A 10,943-nucleotide genomic window follows, 5' to 3' on the forward strand; every position below is an offset into this window, starting at 1 on the left:
GATAGAACACTGATCAAGACATTACATGAAAGCCATCGCCTCTTCCAGCTACCACTAGAATCAATAAAAACACAATACTAAACAAAAAGAATCAGGTATGCAAGAAAAGGCTCACAAGGTAACAACTCATTTTAATTCTCATATACTCTTTCTGCTCTGTTACACAGCAAAATAATACAAAGTCCTACATATCATTTTACAAGACAGACAACAGATGACTGTTAGCGGGCATTGGTCAACTATTGATTCCACTCCACAGAGTATTTCTAATGAGGTTGGGGGACTTCTGATGGACTGAAAATTGGACCTGGCTGAATACGTAAGTGGCGAATTGCTGTGGTCTTCACATCAAACGCGACAACTTGTCAGATGGCAACCCTTTCCACATGTTCAAATTCAAAGTTCCTTCTAATTGGTGCATTTTCTGATGTTTTATTGGATAGATCATGTTGATTAATTCCACTTTGGTTGTGCCTATTGAAGACAGAGACTGAATTATCTTTATAGCTGGGAGTGGGAATAGTTACGAAGGGTAGAGGTCAGGTCAAAAGCAGTCCATCTTCATCACCAATGATGCTTTCTTAGACGATGTTGCTCTGTAAAGGCAAAACATGAAAGATAAAAACAAGCATAAATGTAAAGACAAATTATTTTCTTTGTTACACAGAGATAAAATCATCTCTTGAATAATAAGCCATTTTCTTTATACAATTTGAACATGTGCATATTAAGAATCAACAATTCTAAAAAAATATCTCAAGAAAATGCTTGTAACATGTTAATGAATGTAAGATAATGTGTCAAAATCAAATGATGATTGAGAGCAAACTTCAAATTATAAAAGAGATGGTAGTTGCAAGACTTGTTATATCTTGAATTTCATTGAGCACAGGTAACTAACTGCTGGGTAAAAGAAGCTCTGCTGTTATGAATCCCATTTGAGCGAAAGATGTCCATCAATGCATATGTCAAATATTCGACCAAAAATCACCACTAATATAAAGTTTGCCATCACATCTCTTGATTCTTGCAAAGCTAAATACATTCTTCTCAAGAAGAACAAAGAGTGGATGTCTTTGTTTTGGCTTCTTTTTTACACTAATTTATCAAATTGTACTAAACTTCAAGATAGTAACAAGACCTCAACTTACATACATTCATGTATTTTATCAACATTCCCAATAGTTTCAACCTTGGCGAGTTTGATGGCATTACAGGACAGGAAAATTGGAGATGCAAAACTAATGAGAAATTGCACTTAAAAAAAAGGAAGTTTCTAGAAGTCTTGGCCCGTTTCATAGTGGTACACTTGTGTCAATTAAAGCTATGTCTCTATGTTACCTAACATAGAAACCTGTTTTCATGGTAGCTACAGTACCATGATGGCAAAGTTTAAATGGTATTAAATTCACTATGAAATGGGTCCTTGATAATAAGAACTCTTTACTCACTTTCAACCTTGAAACGCCACATGTAGTTAAGGACGACAAAAGTAGCTATAAACTGGCCAACAGGAGCAATATTGCCTCGTACTACATTGATATATTTGTTGTAATACCTTGTGCGACCTGTAATTGTAGATAAAAGTGGCAAATTACCATTAGATTCCTTTAGGCATTAATAAGGTTGACTAACCTCAAATATGCAAAAAAAAATGTTTATAATACTAGAGCAGCATAAATACAATAAACCTAACATTTGAACAAAGGATATAACTAATAATTGATACCCAAAAAGGGGAGGGGATTGTCAATAACGTTGTTTTGAAAGGATATACATGAATCAACAAGCTGAATATATGGAATGCTAAAAATGGGATGCCAAAACATTTTATCATTTTGCATGAAAAGATACAACCTTCATTATTTTCAATCAATTTTAGTAAAAGACCTAAAATATAATGTGTAACAAAAAAAGGTAACATATCAAAGACCAGTCTTAGTTTGTGTTAATAACCTGAAGTGTTGGATCACAAATACACTGCATTACTACATTAGATATGAACAAAGGTGTTTCAGTTGAAACATGTATTCTATGTAATGTTTACAGGAACATGTATTTAAATTGAAATATTTTTGCATATTTCTTTTCTATTATTGCTCTCAAGCAGGCCTCTACAAATTTTTTTTCGTCACTTGCCCTGTTGGGCAAGTGATGAAAAAATTTGCTTGCCCGATAGAAAAAACTGCTTGCCCAATTTTTTAAATAATTTTTTCATTATGACGGCACTACTCTTATTTTTATTAAGGTATACAAAATAACAATTGAGAATCATGTCCAGTATAAAAGAACACACATTGAAAAGGATATTTTCAGCAACGTAGGCCTGAGTCTTTACGTTTATTTTGGAGATTAAAAAATCAATATTTTATGGGCATTTAAGGTTTTAAAAAACCCTTCAACAAAAGTTGCTAAAATTTCATATTTTGCATCTTTAAATCCACGAAATGGCTACCTGCTTACCATATTTCCTTAGAATTGCTTTCATTTACCGTAGTTGGAAACTATAAAGACAGCCAGTGAAAAATGTTCAGCTCTTTATTTACTTGGAAAAAAAATTTTTATCATCAAAAGTGGAGTGGCTAAAATTTCACATTTTGCATCTTTAAATCCATGAAATGGTCATTTATTTTCCATATTTCCTTGATTTAAAAAAATAAAAAAAATTAGTTGGAAACCATCAAGTCTTTTCTTCATCATTTTATGATGTTGCACTCGGTCAATAATTTTTATCTACATGTTTTCACATGCTACTTTTTTTTCTATTTTGAGGAATACCTGTTCACTTATTAATGAATTATTACTAACATTGTTTAATATTGTATGATTTTTAAGTAATTTTTTTCACTATGCTTAGAATCTTGGGTGTGTGTGTGTGTGTTTGTGTGGGTGTGACTGTGAGTTGAACTTTGATATAAATGAATTCAATATCTAATTTCTACTTCGCCTATTCCAGTACAATAACCTGTACTCGGCCATGTAATAAAGGCCCACATACCCTAACTTTTCCTGAAGTTCTTTGAAAACGCAGACTTCTACGAAAATTGCATTTCTCTATGGGGGAGTCTAAATTCGGTGAGAATGTATTCATTAATAACTTAAATATACATGACAATGAAGAAATCATCAAACTTTATTGGAAGTTTTGAATAATATACCCGAAATGTAAACTCTGTCTGAAACAGAAAATCACCATCATTGAGGCCTTTACTGAGCGAATTGTCCCCCAGAGCTCTGGCAGAGAGACAGAGCTCAGACTGGCTAGCTAGTATGCGCACGTGTGTGAGCCTCCCGCCGGCCTTGTAAAATAGATGGAGCTTTGTTTGATGATTTATTGTCTGATATTTACCTCATCCCCTCAAAAAGGGAAACAAATGAATTTTAAGTTATAATTAACAAATACGGCAAGTTATTTTGGATGTTAATATAGGCCGTTTTGAAAAGCAAAGCCGAATGACAACTCACCAATGCGAGGTTACTAGACTCTGTGATTTATTTCCTGTGTAATTCTAATTATTTTATCACAGAATTGTGATATCGGAAGGGGGAAAATGTGCATTAGAAATTGCACATGGTGGTAGTCATAATGGACCCCTATACTACATTCAACTGTTTCCCGGCCATTGCGTTGATTTTTTTCATACCTGGTACCGTACCATGTATGGAAATACGTGGTACAGAAAAAATAACGCAATTTCGGAATTTGAAACTGCGCTACTCGCTATTTTTTAAGGCTTATTCATGATTTTGAGTGTGGATTTTGGATGATTTATGGAAAAACGAGGTACGGTACAGAAAAAAAGATGCAACAACCACTTGCCCGATCGGGCAATTGACTTTGAGAAGTGCTTGCCCGCACGTCATTTTCACTTGCCCCGGGCAAGCGGGTTTGTCGCGCCCTGCAGTCTCAAGTATTGAATAGGCTAATATGTAGCATTCCGATATCAAATCGCTACATTTGCATGTTACATGACAAATTATTTTGATTAGAAGTGCTTTAAGCTACCATCCACATACTTGGATTAAATCTCTGTAACTGCTGCATTATGCTGAATAAAATAACCTTACTCAGCAATGTTAACACATCAGTTTTAATGTAGCACTGTTGCTTGGCCTGAGACTGCCATAGAGCCTTGCCAATTGGCAAAGTGGGCAGAATAGGTTCAAAGACAGTGCATGTCATCTTATCCACCTTTGATATGTTCGCCCTTTAGTTCTTGATTTCAACTAATAATTTTAACACTTTACCAAATGAAAAAAATAATAGGAAAAGATGATTACATTTGGTTATTCAGATTATTTCCATTTTTTCAGAAAGTTTTCTGCTTCCTAAGAATGTTATCGACATCCTTCATTATTCTGTAGAGATCAATTAAGAACACAAGCTATATTTTAGATTTATGGTACCATGATGGTGGACAAAACTAAACCAACATTATACTTTACATATGTAGGTAGTTAAAAGCCTGGCAAAAGATTTAACAAAAGGTAAGACAATTTTATGCATAAGAGCCCTGGCCTCTCTCTCACAAAAGGCTCACTCTGCAATTGATTGTAAAAATTGACCGAAGATACAGTATTACTATCCAGGCTTCATTTTATCCTGTTCTTACCTCTTCCCAAGGCTCTGACAAGACCAGCTGGTGTGAAGGAGCAGGTTGACAGCCACCTGGGAAGCTGACCAAGCTTCACCTCACTCAGTCTCAACTCTGCAATAGCTAAATAATACATAAAGACAATGCATTTTATTCACATAATACAGTCAAATATTGCCAATTGTCACCAAATGAAAAATCTGTATTCCCACATAGCAACTACTTATTTGGCATGTTGAGTTGAGGGCTCATACTTCTCTGCTAAGATCAAACTGAAAACTTTCTTTTCATCTGATTTAAGTTTATCTTCCAAAACTTATGGAGGGACTGTTTAAAACAAGGGGCAGGTAGAGGTAGGTGACTAACTGAAGAAAAAAAAAATAACATACTGTACAAACCATTGTCTTCAATTTTTGAAAGAGACAAGTATATCTGTTTGACAGAACCTGGGATATTTATGAGAAATAACTTCAATATTGAAATTATTACACAAATATTTTCCACTTGATTAAATGAGAATGACACCCTTGAAACAAGCTGAATTCATATAAAAGAGAGAAAAAAAAACAAAGAACGAATAAATAAATATTTGAGAAAGAATGAAAGAATAGCCAGAAAGTTTTTATCATTGGAATATTGATGTAGATCCTCCCATTGTCAATGCAACCAATATCTGACTATGCTGTCACACATGTGCAAAGAAGAGATGTTTTGGGGTTTACTTTTAGTGTCTAAAGAGGAGAGTAGTACATACTTGTATGTAACATTACAGATCTTGTTTACATTGCAAAGAGGATCCACATACCTGACAGTGTATAGTGGTCATAAGCACAATTAGGGTGTGCAACTATTTTTTCGAACTTTCAATTCCTGTAACTTCTTATGGATGCATAATTTTTTTGCATGCTGATTGCTTATACTTTATCAAATAACCGCTCAAAATTTGATGAAAAATAAATATCGCTGAAATTTACAATGCAGAGATAAAATATCCCCATCCTTTTTCAAGTTTTTTTTCCAAAGCAAAATGGGCATCATAAGCAAATCTTCTGCATTGCGATGTACACAATAGATAAAATATATGCTAGAACTGCTCTGCTGTGTGTCATTTTAAGATACATATCATCGAAGATGAGTCAGAATACCACCCCACCAGCATATTCAATTCAATCATTACTGGCACTACACTATATTACACTACAGATACACTCATTCTTAATATTTTCAATCACCACACGTGGCACATGAATTGATCAATGATATTGGGTCAGATGCAAAAAAGTAGCAATTGTTTTTGCTAGGCTTTTGCTTGATTCCATATGCAGAAATATGAGCAAGCAAATGCTTTTGCTAGTAAGTTAAAGCAATCGCTAACTGACTGCTAGCATTACCTTGACGGCTAAACTATTGCTAGAAAGCGTATGCATAAAGCATTGAAAAGCAAGCATTTCACTTGTGCATATTAGCATTTGCTTGCATTTTTTCAAGCTCCGTTAGAGCAGCTTGAGCGTTTGCTTGATCAGAGTATTCACGTTTTTTAAATGTTTATGCACATGAGAGATAACCCCAAGGTGTACCGTAACCTACATGTGCTTGTTTTCTTCCTAAATATTAGTGACATGAACTGAGGATATAGAATTGAAATTGGTAAAGAAATGACATGGAAGCATTTTTTGTGTTTTATGAATAAATTTCAGATAAATTAAGCACAAATAATTTTCTAGTCAAAATTTCTAAACTCTGTGTAGAACCTTAGTAAACCTCATGTAGCTCTCAGATGGAACAAAAATAATAAAAATCAATCAACAAATAAATACTTTTTTGAGTTTTGAAAATATATCAATAAAATTGCATATTTAATGAGTTTCAAAATTCTGTGTTGAAATTTTGTATCACCACCTCCAGCTATCATATAAAGAACAAAACTGAAATTGATCAACAAATGAAGAACAAACATTTTTTGTGATTTATGAATAAATTTTGCATTAATTAGCATAGATAATTTCCTAGACAAAATTTCAAAATTTTGTGTACAAACTTGATGAATCTCATGCAGCTCTACCAGATGGAAGAAAAAAAAATCAAAATCGGTCAACAAATAAAGAGGCATTTTCTGTGATTTGTGAACAAATTAGCATAAATAATTTTCTACTGAAAATTTCAAAATTCTGTGTAGAAGTTTGGTGAACCTCATGAAAAGTTCTGTCACGTTCATTTTCCTTTCAAAATTGAAAACATACCAAGAACGAACGCAACATGGAGGTCTAACTTTTCAGTTTTTGAGGGTCCAGTTTGTGCCTCGATGTCAGGATTCTGTCACAATAGACCTTCATCCATATATTACGATCAATTATTTTTCCCCAATTTATTTGGAGTGCTATTGTGACCCCATTTTGAAGAATACCCATCTGTCCATGTCTGCCTAGTATTACACGGACGAGTCCTGGGCTCCCTGGGTTAATTTTAATAAAAAAATGTGGATACTGCACAGCGACAAATTGTGTACAACGGATAGAGGAGCGTTCAACGCTAGCGGGCGTGTACATTTTGCTTATTACATGACATCATCCAGCCACTGCAAAGAGCCAATTTATGAATGAAAATATAGTAAGCAGGCGCAGTGCAAGCCTTCCATTTTGATCTGCGCGATTGACAAATCAGCGGTCTCTGAATCGCTGTAAGGAGACGATTCTATCCGTTGTACACAGTCTAAAGACGATTTGTTGTTGTGTAGTGGATGCATATCATTAGGGTGTCTGAAGCCACACTGAAAAGTGTCAGCATAAAACAGGCTGATTTAGGGGAAAATATGGCATATTTTTTTCAGGACGTTCATGCTACCACAAAAATGTGATCTGAATTATTAACTTGTGTTTGACATGTATGGAAAGAGAAAATTCAGGGGCTTCTTTTAACAGTAAGGACAAGTTTATATGATCATTTTAAATAAGGATTTAGAGATAAATTGCGAACCCTTATTTTTGTGTGTGTTGAGATTGCCATTTCCCCATGCGTTTTCTACGGGAAAATGAAATTTCTATTTTGCAGAATTTTTTCACTTTGTCTCAATTTTTAATTGTGATTTGGTCTCAGAATCTTTATTAAAATCACACCATCAGAAAGAGCATAAAAAATCCTATTGGACTATTTCTGGACAAGTTTTTGGCATTAATAATAAATTTATATCAGCTCTCGGAAGCTAAAAATTTGGATTTGTGTGTGTCCATTTCTTAACTACACGTGAAAATTGACCTAATTTCATTCTTCTTTTTTGCAACCAATAATTGGATCTTTTCAAAAATGTTACATTTCTGTCAGTCTAAACATGCTAAAGGTCATTTCTCTTCAAATTCACAAAGAAAATGTGATATTTTCTTGAAATAAGAAAAATAATTTTTTTCTCCAGACACCTTAATCTCATGATTCAATTTCCAAACAAGCATGCAGAGTGCTTCTCCGAAGTAATCTATCTAGAGTAAATTCAAATTGACATGATTGACATTTAAACAATGGGGATATTCTAAGCAGTATACAGAGCTACCAAGTCTCATGCATTATGCATGTGACTCAACTCTCAAGCATTTTGGCTTTTTTTTTTTACTCTTGTTCATCCCCTCATCTCTGTCTCACGCAGTTATCACAGCCTATCCCCATATTACGGCCATAATATACCGGTACACAATGTCTGTGATCTCACTCAGATTCAAAAAATCTCACGCATAGCTGATATTTGATTGAACTTGGCATCATTCTCTGAGTATACCGTCCACAAATACGGAGTGCCCACCCCACTGCATGCTGCACACACTCACTCAGTCACACTGCACTGTGTCACACACACATGCATACCAAACGGCGCGGCAAGTCGCAGCCTCCATACACCCGAAACACTTTTATGATGGGGGGACCTAAAGCTACGCACTTTGTTTTCAAACAATAAAAACTGTCCCAATTTTAATATCTCAACAAATTATATTTCACTTATTTGTGGCAAACATTCTAAAGATCATTAGCCAAGTAGAAAATATCACAAAACTCACTAATACGAAAATCCCGTCGTGTTTTTCGAACACCTCTTGATTTCGCCGCCCGATGTAGAAGGGGTCCTAAAGCTACGCACTCGATTTATCATGCAAAAAAATAGTATTTCCTGTGCCTCAATTTCTAAAATATATCCAAATTATTATAGGATAAAATAAAATTAAAGCGAATATAACTCCAAACTTCCTAACAGTTGTTGGTTTTCTCTGCATTTAGAGATTTACTGCAGCCTGTGTAGAAAAAATGGTGGTTATGGTCAGTTCCCCCATGTCTGCGCGGTCTCCCAAGTCTGCGCACCCGCGTATCTGCGCGATTTTAGTTACAGAAGATACGCAACGAGCACGAACTTTACACATGCACTACATAGACACGTATTCATAAAAAAATCCGACTCAAAATGTTGGAAAAATAATGAATTCAGGGCATTTCATGTGACGGCCTCAAAATGCAGCCTTTTTCATCAAAATCCCCGAAACGTGTGCAAAGTGAATATGTGCGCAGACATAGGGTACCATTTTTTTTTCAATCTGAAAATGACTGCCCGATGTTTTTTCAAGAAAATCCCATATTTCCTTTCATTTTTTAATGAGAAATTTGGTACACTTACTTTCAATAATATAAGAAACACTATTAACCAAGAGATTTTGTGAAATAAGAAGAAGTTCATGTTAAATCTTAACTCAAATTGTTAGGTGCGCAGACTTGGGGCCCACCATCATACTAGGAATTGTTCATCACTCTGCAGTCACAGTTCCACACACAGAGTGCGCATTTGCCATTGAAAACTGCATGCGCGATGAGTGGTGCGTAGCTTTAGGACCCGCGCAGCTTTAGGACCCCCTACCATACACTCCGCCGCTGCTTCCCCGTACCGTGTGAACTCGTTACCGGTACCCGTTAACGGTGCAGTGTTTTTGCGCACTTAGCCGAGGCCCAATTAATTCAAACCACTGTGTAGTACATTTGTACGGAAAGTTAAGGGATATACAACCAGGAATTACATATCACAAATATTTCTTATAACTCAATTTATTTCTCAATCAACATTCTTCACAATCAATCACTGTAATATACAAGGATTTCTACACTTAAACTGAAAAACTCATACCTTTGTCGGCCATGTTGAAAGTAGACAAGGCGGAAGGATATCCAACGAATGATCATGCGATCTCTCTCTCAGCTCCGCTCGCTCCAGTATGCTTACATGCGCCCCAAATAATATAGGCCTAATTAGATTTTTTAACATGGGATGGGGGTGTGAAAGCGAAGCAACCAAGTAAAAATGTCCAGTGGTCTGCCCTTCAAGTTGTGTAAATTGAATAAAAAAATAAGGGTCTGATTAATGAATAGGGTCTGTACTTTTCTCAACACTGGCGCCCGCGGCAGCAGTCCTGCCCCCACCCCCATAATATCTATATTTCCCAACAGGATTGATTTGATTTGATTTAATTTATTCATATTTAACGTTCACTAAAGACATGATAACGGGCTCAACTCTGGATTGGGGAGGAGCAGGGCAAATACAGGGAGGGGGGGGGGGCTCATATTGATCATGTCAAAAAATTGGCGGCACCAGTTCCTATAGAGCTTAATTTAACAGAGGGTTGGGAAGAGTTTATGATCATTTTTCATCTCCAATTAATGGTGATAAGTTTAAGGATTTTTCAATCAATTTTGATGCATTTAATTCAGAAAATAGTGTTAGCAGAATTAAGCTTCAGCCTTTTATGGGGAAGGGGGCCCTCCGGCAAAAGGCCCCTTGAACGCTTGGTATGACCTGTAAGTGACCTAAAAAATTTGCATAAAATACAAAACAATTTTTAAACAGAGGATGCTGATGTAAATTAAACAAGCAAAAGATGGGGTTTGCTACAAAATGGAAGTCATTTTTGTTCCGAGAGAGAAAAAAAAAGGTTCCTACAAAGTGGGGGGTCAATTAGGTTACATTTCTCCTTTTTGCCACCTCAAGAAGGATTTCAGGGAAAATTCCGAGACAAGGCACAAGGAATCTGAAGTGTTTCATCCCAGCATGACCCCCACTTCCCATGCAGGGTCATTATAAAACAGGTCGTATACAGTTTTGAAAGTGGGGGTGGCTGAGCCAAAAGGGGGAGGGGGGGCTAGCTGACTATGCAAGGAAAATTATAATTAGAAGGTCATTTTTAAGTTTTGTAAACGGTTTTTGAAAAAAGTGCGGGGGAGACCCCACAGCCCCCTCCCCCGTTTCCGCGGCCCCTGCTATAATGAGTCTATTATCCCACAATTAAAATTTAGTTGCAACTACGATACTGTCCCGCGTAATTTAAA

At 35.8% G+C, this 10,943-nt stretch overlaps 1 protein-coding gene across 1 annotated transcript; it reads right to left on the reverse strand.

Moving 5' to 3' along the window:
- Nucleotides 1-111: 111 nt before the first annotated feature.
- Nucleotides 112-9,830, reverse strand: LOC121422889 (ATP synthase subunit f, mitochondrial-like). Its single transcript, XM_041618117.1, has 4 exons — nucleotides 9,745-9,830; nucleotides 4,614-4,718; nucleotides 1,452-1,568; nucleotides 112-596 (listed from the first exon to the last, which is right to left on the reverse strand). Exons 1-4 carry the CDS (start codon nucleotides 9,755-9,757, stop codon nucleotides 565-567), a joined length of 267 nt encoding a protein of 88 aa, XP_041474051.1. The 5' UTR covers nucleotides 9,758-9,830; the 3' UTR covers nucleotides 112-564.
- Nucleotides 9,831-10,943: the final 1,113 nt, after the last annotated feature.

Source organism: Lytechinus variegatus, chromosome 10 (genome assembly GCF_018143015.1).
Source record: "Lytechinus variegatus isolate NC3 chromosome 10, Lvar_3.0, whole genome shotgun sequence".
NCBI classification, from domain to species: Eukaryota; Metazoa; Echinodermata; class Echinoidea; order Temnopleuroida; family Toxopneustidae; genus Lytechinus; species Lytechinus variegatus.

Coding starts and splice junctions, on each gene's coding strand:
- LOC121422889 (XM_041618117.1), bottom strand. Junction 1,569..4,613: donor TGTCAGAGCCTTGGGAAGAG/GTAAGAACAGGA, acceptor CTACAATTACAG/GTCGCACAAGGTATTACAAC. Junction 597..1,451: donor GTGGCGTTTCAAGGTTGAAA/GTGAGTAAAGAG, acceptor TTGCCTTTACAG/AGCAACATCGTCTAAGAAAG.